Source organism: Eleginops maclovinus, chromosome 12 (assembly GCF_036324505.1).
Source record: "Eleginops maclovinus isolate JMC-PN-2008 ecotype Puerto Natales chromosome 12, JC_Emac_rtc_rv5, whole genome shotgun sequence".
Classification (NCBI taxonomy): Eukaryota; Metazoa; Chordata; class Actinopteri; order Perciformes; family Eleginopidae; genus Eleginops; species Eleginops maclovinus.
Genome location: NC_086360.1, coordinates 10,413,510 through 10,429,677, shown reverse-complemented (window position 1 = coordinate 10,429,677; position 16,168 = coordinate 10,413,510). Strand labels below are relative to the sequence as shown.

Here is a 16,168-nt window from a genome sequence, read left to right as displayed (position 1 = left end):
GCAGTGATGGTGCTTTGCTTACATGGCTGATGTCACCATAAAAAATATATAAAAAAACACATGATAAAGCACCTATATTATTTTCCCTATTTCATTTTTATTTTTTGGTGTCTTAATATTGTCACATTTTTACACTTGTTTTTTGTGTGTTGTATCTAATTTCTAACTTAGTGGTTTTATGAGCAGGAAAGAGGATTATGATTCATGAATGGAGCAAGCAGCTACGTGTTCATAGTGGTAGTATTTCACCTAGCCACTTTGTTAATCAGCTTAACGGGTTTGTCTCGATGCACATGTCGAGGGGAAATTATTTACACTTTGACATTTCATCCTTTCATCCTCTTATTACTAACCTCTCCCTCTCACAGAAAAAGTGAGAATGAGGAGATCCGTTACTTTTATAGGCACTCCCGCTATCTCGCCTCATGGCGTCTCCTTAAATAATTTCAGCGTGGACATGAATAATGTGCCATCAGACACGACGTGTTTCCCTTTGTCCGACCAGTGCGAGCATCTGATTGGATGTTGCCCTCCCGGACCACCGAAACAGACCACTCCTCTTCGCGCTGATTGGTCAGAGTGTGGCGAGTGTGATGCTGAATTTGATCGACTGATTTCGGGGCGGAGCTCCAATAAAGGGCGAACCGACGGCACCGAACTCTCCACCCGCAGAGAGAGGATGTTCAGTGGCTGCTGCTGCGACCCGCTTCCACAACTGATGCTGGAAGAATAACAGAAAAATGTGAAAGATTAATGGCCTGCATTATGGCCATCACGGAAAAACGTAATAAGGAATAAGTCTTATTCATGGAGGGACAATTTCACTGCAAATCTGCAAATAGGGAAATGTAACCTTGGACAAGGTTGGACACAGCAGAATTAACTAATGGCTTTAAATGTGCTTTAATGCTCTGCTTTAAGAAAATAGAACCAGCATCTTTGCTTTTTTATGGCTTCTCCTGCAAGTTGTCCCTGAAAGACAGGCACAACAATTATAAATGACGCAGCCATCCTGCACCTTCTTAAATGTCTTTGCCCAGGGGCCCATCCTCTAATCATCTGTCCATGTGCACCAAGCATGTCAAATACAACTGTGAATGCAGTAGCCTATGTTGCCTATGTAACTGACAGTGAGGCATGTACATCCCTTTCACCACATATGTCATTTATATAAGGTATATTCCAATATCAACAGAGACTTTGTAAATTCTCAATTTGACCCGCAGAAGGAAAATAGCCATGACGTTAACTTTACATGCTACACTTGGAAGCAACAAAACCTAGGGTTCTACCAATGTACTTATACTATTTTAGGTTTAGAAATGTTTGTTCCACCAAATGTAAAAAGTGACATTTTTCTGGGATTCTTCAGGGTGAACTTCTGGCATTTAAAGCATGTCAGAGGGGTAAGGCTGAAACTGGGGGAAATTGAGCTAGCCACCGTCCTTATTTACAGACAACACCAGCTGCTTATCTCAAGAGCCTTTACCAAGAATTATATCAGACACAATGCCAGTTAAGATAAGAGGAAGCAGAGGAACGAAAGAAAGGCTTGCTAAATTTGTCTCCACTCTTCGGCTCAACCACTCATCCATATATCCACCGAACTTGTTGACGGGTGTATATGGGGTGTGGTTGGTAGCCTAAAGGTCAGAAAACATCCCGCTGTAAAATTGTGACAGACCGATTGAGAGGTGAGCAAGGTCATGCAGCTCCCTCTTCCATTCATAAATAACTTGGAACAAAGAACTACAAATTTTCCTGAGGAAATGATACATCATAATGTTTGATGTTGCTTACTGGAAGGAACTGACTGGGCTGGACTCTAAGCATTAATGTAATTGAGTTTCACCTCATTGTGCAAAGCCTTATAGCAATCCCAGGGGATGGGGCCTGCAGGAGGGGGGCGGCATCTGTTCAAACAAGAGAAGTAAAACATGCTAAAGAAAATCATCAGGGGGGAAGGATAACAGACGAATAATGCAGCAACATTGTTTTTGCCAAAAGAAAGGAAGGGAGGGTGAAGAGGGGTAAAACAGTTCAACCTTTGTAATGGTCTCTTTTTATGTTTGGTCAGCAGAGCGACACAGATTTTTTTTCTGATATTTTGTTGTTGGACTTGTTGGAAACTGAAGACACCCAGCTTTGAAGGCCTACACAAAGCTATTTGATGACTAGAGATTGTTTTGTTTTTTATGGGAATATTTCTATGTACAGCATCATAAAAAGGGATTCATGGAAGGCAAGCATTCATGCATACCACAACAAGGAGACTTTTATCCAGAGGATAAATATTTTTGAACTTGTGTGTGCTGTCCCCACAAATCATTCATTGTGTTCGGCCACACTTTGACCCCCACCAAAAATGCACCCATAGCTTTGAAGACAAAACTAAAGTGCAACTGTGGCCCAATTGCAAGACACAAATGGCCATTTAAGAGTTTGGGAAAGGAAGTGTTATTTAAATGCTTTATACATTCTGCACAGTCAACTTTCAGAGTCGTCACTGATAACAGTGCAACATGGTTACGTGCTCTCTTATGTGGGCTTCACTTCACATTGTGTTTAAGGTCATCATCATCACACACCCAACAATTATAATAAGAATTCACTGAGAGGGTGTCTTACTCACTTGGTGAATAGAAAGTTGTTATCCAGTTGTTTGACTGCAAACATGATTGAACTGAACAGTGAGTCCTGTTTGAGGTTTGATGGGTGGATTCAATTTAAAGTTTGCATTGGCAGAATGTACACACCATTAACGTGCTGAGAAAACACGCGGTTTGCAAACATATCCTTCAAAAACAATTTGTTAGACTTTAGGTTATGCAATAGTGTACAAATAAGACTGCCAACGCCCTGGCTCACAGAGCTACAGTATCTGTGGTTATGAATGTGCGTGTCAATTAGGCAACAAGAATAAACAGGCGTGTTGAATTAAGAAAATTACAAATAAAAAGGCGACGGAGTCTAGAGCCATGCTTTGTGAGGCTGTGCTTGATCCAAAGCTAACATCTGCATGCTAACATTCTTACAATGACAGTGCTCCCATGATGATGTAAACTCGTAAAAGGTTAACTGTGTTGGCATGCTAACAGTTGCTAATTTACTAAACACAAAGTAGAGCTGTGGCTCCTCCTGGGATTATCATTGGTTTAGAGTCAATGAATATCTGTACAAAAGTTAAGTAACATATCCAATAGTTATTAAGATATTTAAGTCCAATCGGAGTTAAATAGGAAAATCTTTGCTAAATGTCCAACTGTTTGCTATTTCTGTATTTTTATTCACATCTTTATTCAAGTCTTTCTAAGCGGGTGATGTTTGATCTGAAAGACCTCCACATCATCCACCAGTCACATTCCATCACCTGTCCTCCCTATCTGCAGCTCGCTTCTTATATCAACACAAAAGCAAAAACATTAACTCTTTCTGTAAACACGGCTTAACCACCCCACGTGGCTGCACCCTGGTAGAGCCTGGTACCGGACATTAAGTCACGGTACTTTAAGGCTGAGACAGTCTTTGTAAGGCCACAGACTGATATACAGGCATAGCTGTGGACAAGGAGACTTGTGAGGCCTGGCAGACCTTTTCACAGGAGGTGATTAATGCAAACTGAGCCATAAACTTCTATGGGAAGAGTACACTACACTGAATTTATTTCTGGGTTAAACCACTCCTTTCTCTCCTTGGAGAGTATCACAGTGGCCAAAAGAACTTGCTGTGACTAAGAAATGTTAGGTAATATGAGATATCCAATGTCCAAAACTTACAACAATACTGCAGTTGTGGGAAATAGCCTAACCTGGATAAACTTACTCAAGTAGTTAGATTGAATATCATTTTGGAGCGTTTTCTTATTTACACTTATTCTACAGTATGATACTTTTCACAAATGTCCCTACTATGCTTATAAAATAAAACAATCTGTTAGCAACCTCTAGTTTGGCACTTAGTTTATATATAAATGTCATTTCCATCCACCTTTTTTATGCAAATTTTCATTTTGCACATAAACAGATCTGCGTTGAAACACCAAAAGTAGCCTCATGACTCCTACACTTTGAAAAGACCAGACCCTTAGGCTAGGAACTTATAGTAAATTACCTGTATCAAGATTCAAGATTAAAAGAGTTATTGTCATGTCATATACACAAAAACAGTTTAAATTATGCAATTAATGAAAAACGTAGGTCACAGGTTCCACTACAGTGCAATTACATTATACTTTATAATCTGCTTTACCATGACAAACTTCAGTATAAACGTAATTAATGATTTTAGCCTTTTCTTGCAGAACCATTCCATTCGACCAATAGATTTTGAAGTGATGGACTGACCTTAGAATTCCTTTGTCTATGTAGGTGTGGTTCATTTCCCATCATTCAAGTGTTTGGTAACAGGGGACACCGGCTCATTTGTCCTGCACGGAGAAACAAAGCGTAATGTGAGAATTCAAGGATATACTGCTTTCACACCATATTACAAAACCAGACCAAAAATAATCTCCAGAACAACATGTTCTGCGAACATATGTGTCAGGATTACATTTTTCCCAAGGTGACCCCATTTAGCACTGCTGTCCCAAGTCTTGGGAGTTATGCAACAATGTATGCATTGTTCATTGGCATAGTCTGACCGAACAGGCCCACAATATGCTTCATTCATTTAAATGTAAGGTAAAAAGTGAGGTTGAAAGATACCCAGGAGGCTGTAACCCAGTGAACAATGAGGGTACATTTTGAATAAAGTCATGTGGTGGCACTGGAATGGTGAAAAGCTCAAAGCTATAAGAAACTGTGGCAAAGTCTTAAAACCTTTGTGATATTATTTGGCTGTAGCTTGTTAATAGTCATTGCTGGAAGAAGTGGATTAATTTGCCATTTCATTGCAGAGGAATAAATGACTACAATTTTGATTATGGATGAATTGTTTAATCTATTTATTTAGTAAACATTTGTTTCAGCTGCTCAAATGTGAGAATTGTGGGCCTATCTCTTATTGTAAATAATGTACATTTTTGGCTTTTGGGATGCTGGGGGAACACAATTTAAACATGTTGTTTTGAGCTCTGTGAAACTGTGATGGCAAATCAAAAAATGATTGTTAGTCACAGCTAAATCTTTAAGTTTACTTCTATGTAGGCTCAATTATTTGACTATTTCTTATAGTCGCATTGACACACAGTCCCATTAAAAATAAAGGGCAGACTCACGTAAGCACAGTTTTAGAATATAACACACAAAATGACATCAGATTAGGGCTGTCAGTTAAAAGCGTTATTAACGGCGTTAACGCATCTTCCTTTAAACGGAACTATTTTTTAACGCGCGTTAACGCGTGTGCGTTCTGTGACCCTCGGCCCGCTCCGTAGTTTAAGAAAATATCAGGAAACCATGGTAACGTTGTGGATCACAGCAGAAACACACTACAAATGGAGAAAGAAAAGTCACTTTTGAATGGAAAGTTGAGCTACAAAGCCCTGCCGGGTGGTTTTATGTTAATATGTACGTGCTGCAAAGTGAATTAAGTTTCCTCCGGAGTACGCCGAGTTTAAAATATCACTCGCTGACCAAGCATAGCGCTGATTCAGAGACCCCACAGAGGACAACATAATAGCTAAATGGTGGCTACAGACTGTAGGTCAGTGAACACTGATGAGGCTCTGCTAGAGTCAAAACGACCATCTTAAGAGCCTTGGAGAGCCGCCACTGTAAAAAAAAGATTCATAACTTCGTCGCAGATTGTTGCAATAACAATGATGTTACTGTGTGGAATAAATATAATTACATTAGCTATTAATAATTATTAATAATAATAATAATAATAATAACATTATAACTTATAATAAATTAACATTGTTTAAACATTGTTTATTTATTATACACACTATTTACGATTAATTATAAAGCAATCATATTTATCCACCTACAAACACTTGAAAAATATCCTTTTTAAGGTACATTTAGAACCGATAAATAATGTGGGATTAATTTGCGATTAATCCTGATTGACTATGGCAATCATGCAATTAATCGCAATTAACTATTTTAATCGACTGACAGCCCTACATGAGATATAATTGTATTAATACAGACAAGTGGCCAAGTGGGGTCTTGGCTTTTTAGGTTCTAAATTACATTAATTTCTCATATTGTCATTGTTCCCGTTGAAGTTAAAACTTAAGGAAGTTATTTTTGAACCAGTCTATTAAAAAAGCTTGTTAAGAAAAGTACCTTTTATTTCACCTAAAATTGACAGGACCCTGACCACAGGACATTGAAAAAGTGGGGGAACCTGTTGTGACCCATTTGTAAGACATCCTGTACAGAAAGCGTGTTTCGAGGTTTGCACATTCTCTCAAGGGTATTGTTTTCCACAGTTGTGCAACATCCTAAAGATGGTAAAACATTGTTATTAATGGCAGTAAAGTAAGAAAGTAAACAGCATGCTGCCAAACCCTCTGATTTGACCAAACAAAAACATTTCCTGTGTATCACACCAGTTTCCCCTGATTGTACATACCCTGAAAAAGGTAATGGTGAAAGAAAAATTAATATGGTCCTGTTGTTTTGATTTTTTTTTAAATTGTGCATGTGTGGAACAAATAAACAAAATCAATGAACAAATATACACCATTAGCTGCATCTAAATGATTGAGAAGAGTGTTGTGTTAGTATATGAATTATAAAAAAAAGGGGATAGTTTTCAAATTGGACTTATTTTAACTTCTGTATTGTTTGAATTAAACATCAGAATTGTGTATGGGTTAGTACAACCCGTTCTCCACATCTACTCTCACATTTTTTCCCAAATGGGCTGAGCTTTCCCTAGTCACGCCATCTCGGTGCAACCAGTAAGAGAGCTGTTTGTAGTCAATGATACGTTACACAGAGGTCAAATTTAGCTTATAAATCAGAATGCACAAACAGGAAATCCTTGTGAAAAGGAAAGGAAAGTACAATAAGTAATAATTTGGAGTAAACAAAGTTTCAAGCATTTCCTCACTACAATCGAGGAGATAGATAAGACCATGGAATATAATATTATCTATCAACTGATCAGCACATTGCATGCACGCAGGGAGCACATAACTGCGTTAACGTTTGGGTTCATACAAACAGGATTACATTGCTTGTATCACAAAGACAGAAGATTTTTCCGATTTCTCAGAAGGTCAGTTAAATTTAGGGTTAAAAAAACTGAATTCTCAACATAGAATATATAACACAGAAATATTTAAATATTGTACAATAAACTAAAGAAATCTTAGTAGACTTAGCCCAAAAGGAGGTAGCAGCCCTAGGTTAAATAGCGTTATCTCAGAATGGTGCTTGTTTCCAAGTTTTAAAAACAGAAAATGAATAGCTAAGTTGTCAGCAGACCAGAAAAGGAGAAGGAAAACGCATCGTGACACTTGGCCTTTGCAGGTCACTATATGTCACCCAGCCAAGTTGAGGTATGTGGGAAAACGCTGTTAAAACACTTTGTTTGGAGTCACATGACTGAAGCTCCATTCTCAATATAAAGTAGGAAATTCCTCCCAGAAATGGCGCCACACTGACGTAGCACTGTTTGGCCTACATTATGCATTCATAGGTCTGCTTTGTTGCTGCTGCATCATGTCAGCAGCTCAGAGCGATCCCGAGACAGCACGAGGAATCTATAGGCAAGAGGAAGAACCTCTACCTCTGGAGTGATAAACAATCCCATTCTTGCTTGACATAGATCTTTTTGGAAGCTGGCACAGAAATACCAAAATAATGTTTGGTAAATGTTAATGCTTGCTTTGTGACCAACTACAAATCACATACAGTGCTCTTTTATCAGCTGATGGCTTGTTTTTTTAGAGCTTTTCAAAAGCATAAAAAATTGAAAATTAGGAAGATTTCTTCAGGTGCTACTGGTTTAACAACTCATTGATAACAGGATTTTGTAGGCTTTATGCAAAGTTTATTACTCAGTATACATGGAATTGAAGCTGTCAAATCTCAAATGTGTATTCAAATTGAACTTTCATGGCTGCACTAAAGCTGGCTGTGTCACTGGCTAACAAATAATCTGAAATGGCGTATTAGACAGTTCACTGACTGCATTGAAACATTTCCTACGTTAGTTTGTGGTATAAATGGAGATCATCAGTGTTGGCGGAGAGGAAACACTATTCTCTCTGTCCCAGCAGTGTTTTCCCTAGTGTTGGAACAGCAGGAGAGTCCGGGGACCTGAACTCAGGCTAATTAGCTAATTCATTGGCCCTGAAGGGTATGACATGTGATTAAATCCAAGTCAACAACAATCACTTTTCTATGCTAGAGAAGTGGTTATGAATTTCTTCATAATCTTAGCAATTTCACACACTTATTGTAAACTCAGGGGCACTATGTAAGAGGTAAACATCAGTTTACCTCTTACATAGCTGTTTAAGGCAGATAAGAGATTGAAACGTACACTGAGTTGTGTACATTTCCTAAACTACAGTTTTTTTTTCTTTACATTTTTGCTGTACTTGATAAGAGGCCAATATTTTACTTTTTTCCATTTGGCTACAGTAGCCCATAGTTGACTGATAATACTTATCCACCTGCACATTTTAGTCACAATAGGCTGTATGTTGGATATTGTCTTCTAGTTAAGCAGGCTTCAATACAACTTTCATTTAAGTAGTACATTTCTGAATCTAATTATTTTTTAAAGAGCGACTGATGGTAGCATGGTGCTCTGGTTCAGGCTGGAATTAACTAAACTGCAAATTATTTAACAAGGAGAACCACATAGTGCATATATGGGAACAGAGAGAGTCAACATGAGCATTTTAACTTCTAATGATGATGATGATTCTAACTTTGATAAATGTTCCAAGGTTGCGCACTCATATCGAGGATAGGATGAAAACAGCTAACTATTAAGCAGCCCAATATAGGCCGTCTGTCACATGACAACAGCTGTAACCACATTGTTAAACGCCACTATCAAATATCACCACAACACTCATACTCACTCATTTTAAAGTCTGCACATGAGCTACGTAGTTAGCGTAGAAAATCATCAGATTACGGTTAATCTATTCCTTTAAAATAATACACTGCCTGGCCAAAAAAATAAAAGGTCACACTCTAATATTCGTTGGACTGCCTTTAGCTTTGATTATGGCACGCATTCGCTGTGGCATCGTTTCCACAAGCTTCTGCAATGTCACAACATTTATTTCTGTCTTGCATTAATTTTCAGACCAGTGCGCAAAGTCTTCTCCAGCACATCCCAAAAAATCTCAATCGGGTTCAGGTCTGGACTCTGTGGTGGCCAGTCCATGTGTGAAAATGATGTCTCATGCTCCCTGAACCACTGTTTCACAATTTGAGCCCGATGGATCCTGGCATTGTCATCTTGGAACATGCCCGTGCCATCAGGGAAGAAAAAATCCATTGATGGAATAACCTGGTCATTCAGTATATTCAGGTAGTCAGCTGACCTCATTCTTTGAACCTAGACCAGACCAACTGCAGCAACCCCAGATCATAGCACTGCCCCCACAGGCTTGTGACCTTTTTTTTTGGCCGGGCAGTGTATGTTAGATACTACTTCTCTTATACAAATCCGCAAGGACTGCATTTACTATAGTGTAAAATGATCATGAGGAAATACAACACCCATACAACAACAGTAGCTATCTTCCGCTGTTGTTGCAATAGTTACCCATTAACAAGCGAGCCACCCGGGCAAGTCGGAAAAATATTATCTTGTTTTCTGAAGCTTTTTGTTCTCTGTTCATATCTATGATTAAACAAACAACTCGTAGCAGAGATGGAAACAAAAGTCACGGGGCCAATTTTCCCATACATTACATTTAATGTATTTGTTACATATAGGCCTAATGTGCTCACTACATTTGGCAAGAGAAAAACCAACAGTCGTTCATGTTGGAATTTGTGTACAAAGTAGACAATAGACAAGTAAATGTCCTGTATTCAAAATGTAACTGATGCAAAGTACTAAAGTATAAGCATCAAAATACACTTATAGTAAACAAAGTTAAAGCAGCCTACTGCTTAACAACCCATTTAAGAAAATAATTTATTATGTTATTGGATTCTTCTTATTATTATTATTATTATTGAAGGATAATACGTATTCAGCAATTAAAAAAGTTAAATTAAAAGAAAAAGGAAAAGAACCTCAAAGTTATATTTTAGTAATAGTGATGTTGAAACTGGCTTGCATTTGCTATCAGCTATAAAGATATTTAGGAATCTCTGTGTCTGTAAATTACTGTACAGTGTGTTTATATAACAATGTGATGGGGAACAGTTATAGTTACTATCTGTTTGCTCAATCAAACTGAACCATACATGAGGACAGACAACATGATTGCAATGAGGGGAGGGGAGAAATACTTCAAATTCAAAACGGAGGGGGCAAAGGGAGAGGCAGAAACAGATGAGACACATTTATCACAGTATAAAACTGCAGGCATGTGAAGACTGCTGGTTGAAATTATTACTGAATTGCTATGTATGTTCATGTCATCGGGCAATATAATGATGTACTCCTCTTTCTTCTTTAGAAATAATGTGAGAGAAATCCAGAGTATATTTTGTACAATCGTCTACTCTGTTACTGTTGTCATAAACATAAGGATCCCCGAAATTCTGTATAATGTCCGTGATAAAAAAAACATCAAACTTCATCACAAACTGGTGAGAACAGGTAAAATGGAATTGCAGGACTATTTCTTTCAGGATAACACTAAACACGTGACCTGAGTTCAGCTGTCCTGTGAAGATAATATCTGTAAGAACTACAATAGTCTTCTACCACAGGTAAAGAAAGATGAACATTAAATCCAATTGTGAAACAACATGAAGAGACGACACAAAGTACCCTCAGTTGTTATCAGGCCCCCAATAGAGGATATAAATGGTCTTATCTTCTTCTATTTTGTAAGAAATTCGACTTGATGATCAGTCAAGTGCTGGCTGGGCGTCCAACTGGCGAAACATGAAGGAGGATATAAAAAGATAGCTCACAGAGCAACTTTTATGTGGTTAAAATAGAGACTCACTTCCTGCTCAAAGTGGAAATGATCTGCTCATAGCAAAGTAAAACATAAAAAACAATTTCAGAATATTCTGAGGTAAAGTGAGACATGTCCCTTCTTTCGGTCAGATATGTTTGTTACTTTGTTTTTATCCATATTATACATTTTATAACATAAATTACAACTGTGATGCTGAGCAGCAACTCATAATCTTATTGTGTAACTCTTTACAATTTGGATGTATCTGGTCCAAAATACTTCAAATGTGGTTTTTCAATATCACCCTTAATATATTCCTTGACTTGTATTCATCCATGTTTCAACTGATATGTAAGTATTTAAAACTGCCTTAGGTACAAGGAGAGGTTGGAGGCCAAGTATCGTAAAGCCCCAGCAAACACGATTTCATTGGTCGGCAGTTTTTGCCGTTTTGTAAATGTGAGCCTCGATGACATCAGTGATTGCTCGTCAGTTTTATCCAGGAGCCAGAGAGGTGTTTCATCGGTTATTTTCCAGCATGACACTTCAAACCACAACTCGAGTAAAAAGCATATAAAGTGCCTCTCTAAAGAACACACTTGCTTTTCAAAGCAGATGATCCAAAAACAATTTTGCAGAGATTATGTGGATGCTGTTGAGGAGAAACTCAAACAGCATCCTTTGGCTATGTTCCCACACTATAGGGATCACATGACCACAGAGGTGAGTGGAGACAAAAACCGTCTGCACTACCAACCTGTTATGTGTCAGCACAAAGAGGCCCGTGTTAAAAGTGTTCAAACATATTTACTGGGTATCTTCATTTCTCTCCAGTTATTCGAATAAGGTAGTATCCGTTTTGGACCCAGACATAGGAAAATACAGTGCCTCTGCACTTCCTACGCCTACAGGGGACCATGCAGAAGAAGAAGGTGTAGAAAGCTGTATGGTGCCAAGGAAGGATGAAGGTAAAAGAGTAAAACAGGGAGCTTCTCCGGATAAAATGCAAGTATTATTTGATTTACAATATCAATATCATCTTAATTACTTTGATCAATGAACTAGAAAAGAACTGAATGCTATAAGGCTACACTTGTCAATCATTTTAAAGCAGCCCTGATGTCCAACATGAAAGTCCCAGAAACCCTTATATTCTACAAATGAATGGGAATGGTTCCAAGGAAAGTTGGACGGGCAAAGTATATAAACCCAGTAAACACAAGGACATGAAAGCAGCCGCCACCATATTCAGCAGATGGTTGGACTCTCCGGTAAGTCTACAGAGACAAAATAGTACCTAAAGAAAATAACAAAAATCTTACTGTTTGTCAGACCTTACACAAGAACCAGTATAATGTTAAAGCAATGATAAAACAGACTTATGTTTAACTCTTGCAGGACGAAGATACCAATATAAATGAATCTGCAGTACTCGGCCTTCGGGACACTTCTTCACCACGATTCCCAGTTCAAGCAGAGGGGAGCAACCATTTCTCAGGTCAAGAAATTACATTCTGTCCAGGCCACAAACAGAGGGAACATTTTTTAAAGGAACTGAGCCAAACAGAGGACACAAAGAGTAAAGTTCAGAAATTTTAGAAACCCACAAAGTCTGCAGTTTAAGTTCCTTCCTTCAGGTTCCAAGCATTAGCCAAAACTAGCATATAGAAATTCTCTATCAAACCCTATTTTTAAGGGGTGGGAAGCATCAGCACATATTTAACCACGCTTGTTTCCCCTTCCTTACTTTCTTTTTAACTAAAGTAACTTTTGTACTTCTGTATTCAACTTTTACGCTTGTAATTATATATGTCTTTATTACATCTGACTGTAGGTCTTTTTATCTTGTTTGTTTCCCTGTCTTTATTGCTACAGCATCAGAACCAATAGCCCCTCAGGGACAATAAAGGATTTAAACTTGAACAAATAGTAGCAACATTTTATTTCTAAATCGCTTCTGATTTAGAGAATGTACAGTGAAAACCCTATTTGGACCAGACACGTGAGGAGATATGTGTAATGTGGAGCAGTTGGTTTTGTTGACAGAATGAGGACCAGAAACAGATGTATGTAACCTTAGCTGTGAGGAGTTATGCAACGCACAATGGACCAAGGCTAAAAAGACTATACATTTAAAGGAGGGGTTTCTAAAGGCCTGTTTATGGACTGTTCAAAGCGCTATACAAATGCTCTTCAAAAACCACACTGTGAAAAAGGAGCAAAAGAAGAAGTGTGACATTGTTCAAGGAAACATGAACACTTCTGCGTATGCAAGCGGTGGTTTTCTGTTTAACGGGTGACTAAAATAATCTTGAACAGCCACATAAGCCCTCATATACACTCAGTGGCCACTTCATTAGGAACACCTGCAGCTCAGCCATAAATCCTGCCTTGACAAATTTGATCGTGTTCAGTTTGTCGACATTGTTGTTTCACATTTTGACGATTATGTAATTATTATTGAGGTCCTGTATTTAATTGCATTATATTGATCTATGTTTCTAATCATCTGCCCACTCATGTAACAGGGACCCAACACATCTCAAAACAATTTAGTCCAGTCTAACACCACCTTTAACTACAACATTTCTTATATGTTAAAACATATAAGAAACATTTAGAATAAAACTAGACATAGACATCAATTGTCAAATCAAAGCAAACTTTATTTCAACAATAAATTAGAAAAAAAACATCAGCGTGAATCTTTTGACAACTTCATTGAGGAAGCCTTCAAAATAAAAGCACTACAAGGGGGTCTTCCGGAAAGACAAAACAATTCAATTGAATTCATTCTGAGAATTTGATCAACCAACATTAACATTATTAGGCGCTGAAGGACAGTTGTAACAGGGAACTTTAGTATCTCTAAAATGGATGTTGTTGCTACATTACATCCTGACACTTCACACTTGGTTGCTGGGACATTTTTTGCATTGCTATAGTTGATCAAATATCAATATCAGAAAATGTTTCTGTGTCCTATCATTAGTTTTTGATGCATTGTATATGATTCAGTATCTGGAATAATTTCCAAACAACAGCTCGGCCAATAAATGTGATTCACAATATTAGACACTCACTGATAAGAAGATCAGCCTGAGGTCCGATGTGTCCAGTCTGTGGTTGTGTCCCGTCATTGTCAGCTGTTTGGGTCAGAGGTCAGCAGAGAGTGGACGGGTGACCTGCGACCCAGTGAGAGCAGCTGTGGGAAGGAAATGTACCTCCCTGCAGTCGCTGTACTTGAAATAACACAACCTAGAAATGTCAAAATGCACAGTTTGTGTTAGAGAATGAAATATTGATGTCGACAAAAAATGTACAATTTGTTGTATTTAGTAGGTTCATAGGATTATTGAGTCATTATTTGTAAGTTGCTTGTGTTGGTCACCTTATAATATAAATCTCATATTTAAATATTTGCAGGTTATTTTTCTGTTTATTGACTAATAATTTAATTACGTTTTATGGCAGAGAAACACTGTATTGATGAAGGGAGTACATAAACTGACTATTTTGGAAAAACTTGATTTGCAAGAAAAGGACAAAGTAGTCGAGAAAACTCACCTGCCCTGAAGGATTTGTTCTTGATTGTGTTTCGGTTTAGCTCAGCTCCATTCAGGAAAAGTGGCTTGCTGTACAAAGTATACGCACAAACAGACACACATTAAATCACAATACACAGCCTGCAGCACTTTGTGGTGCCGTGCATGTTGCATGAGGGTAAAAAGGTCACGTGGGAAGATGGTGTGAGCTTCTCGAATCCTCAAGACAAGTCATAACCATGACATATAAACAAAAAAGACAACACTGAGGTGGTAAGGTTTGGGTGCGCTCTCTACCTGCCGCAGGTTTTGCTTCTCAATCTTGATCCGGCCTTTACTTCTTCCCTCTTGTCAATGTTGCTGTGGGAGCAGAAGAATAATTGCATATAAGTAAGACCTATTACAGGAGTCCACAACACATCTTGTAACCTATATGACGTTTTTACTAAACAATGTCAGAGGAAATCTGGCTTAATGTATGGGAAACCCAGTGTACTTCCACTATCATGTTGTTTTGGAGAGATTTCTGCTGGAGATGTCTGAACTGTTCTGTATGAAGTCTAAGCACTCTTGGTGGAAGGAGTGAATCAATTTTCCGCAGATGATCTATATAGTTTTAAAATCTTGTCCACGATTAAGCTTATTTGTAGAGCAGTGGGCCATTTAGGGAACTGTTCTTTCCCCTTTTCTGTTCACCCTGTACACCTTAGACTTTCAGTTCCTCTCTGAGTCCTGCCACCTGCAGAAGTTTTCAGACGACTCTGCAATTGCTGGTGGTGTCAGCGAGGAGAAGGAGGAGGAGTACAGGGGTGTCGTGGACTCCTTCGTCGAGTGGTGTCAGACTAACTGTCTGCATCGCAACACCACCAAAACAAAGGAGCTGGTGTGGATTTCCGCAGGAAGAAATCTGCCTCCACACCCGTTTCCATCAACGGTGTGACTGTGGATGTTGTCCAGGATTAACAAATACCTTGGAGTACACCTGGACAATAAACTGGACTTGGCCAAGGTCACTGAGGCTGTTTACAAGAAGGGCCCGAGCCGACTCTATTTCCTGAGGAAGCTCCAGTCATTCAACGTATGTAACATCATGCTGAGGATGTTCTACCAGTCGGTGGTAGCCAGTGCCATCTTCTTTGGTTTCGTGTGCTGGGGCAGCAGGCTGAGGGCAGCAGACGCCAACAAGATCAGCAGGATCATCAGGAAGGCTAGCTCCGTCCTGGGGGTCCAACTGGACTCTTTGTTGGTGGTGTCTGAGAGAAGGATGCTGAGTAAACTGCATAGTATCCTGGACAACAACACTCACCCTCTCCACCAGGTGCTAACCTTGTACAGAAGCACCTTCAGCAACAGAATCATTCCCCCCCGGTGTAAGACAGAACGCCAAAGGAAGTCCGTCCTTCTTGTGGCCATCAGACTGTTTAACGTATCTACCTCAGGTCAGAGGGACAATGGAGACACTGCGTCCTGAGGCCAAAATGTCACTTTAACCAATTCGACTATCACTTTATTTAGTTTATACTTATTTTGTTTTTATATATGCTGCTAAATTGCACAGTGCATATTGTTGTATATTGTATATACCTACGTATTAACTGTAATTTTA

General features: G+C 38.7%; 1 protein-coding gene across 6 annotated transcripts in view; it reads right to left on the bottom strand.

Annotated features, from left to right (window-relative positions):
• Positions 1–118: 118 nt before the first annotated feature.
• LOC134873897 (coiled-coil domain-containing protein 158-like) overlaps positions 119–16,168 on the bottom strand; it is a 26,908-nt gene continuing 10,858 nt past the window's right edge. For 4 of the 6 annotated variants that reach the window (XM_063897799.1, XM_063897801.1, XM_063897802.1 and 1 more), the window contains exons 20-22: positions 14,860–14,922; positions 14,585–14,652; positions 13,663–14,275 (exon numbers count right to left, since the gene is read on the bottom strand). In XM_063897799.1, the coding sequence (XP_063753869.1) occupies positions 14,160–14,275; positions 14,585–14,652; positions 14,860–14,922 (247 nt within the window). In that variant the 3' untranslated portion in view covers positions 13,663–14,159. Of the gene's footprint in view, positions 722–1,852; positions 1,914–4,343; positions 4,427–13,662; positions 14,276–14,584; positions 14,653–14,859; positions 14,923–16,168 lie in introns of those variants that run through there. The other 2 variants (XR_010167000.1, XR_010167001.1) reach the window with 2 other exon arrangements.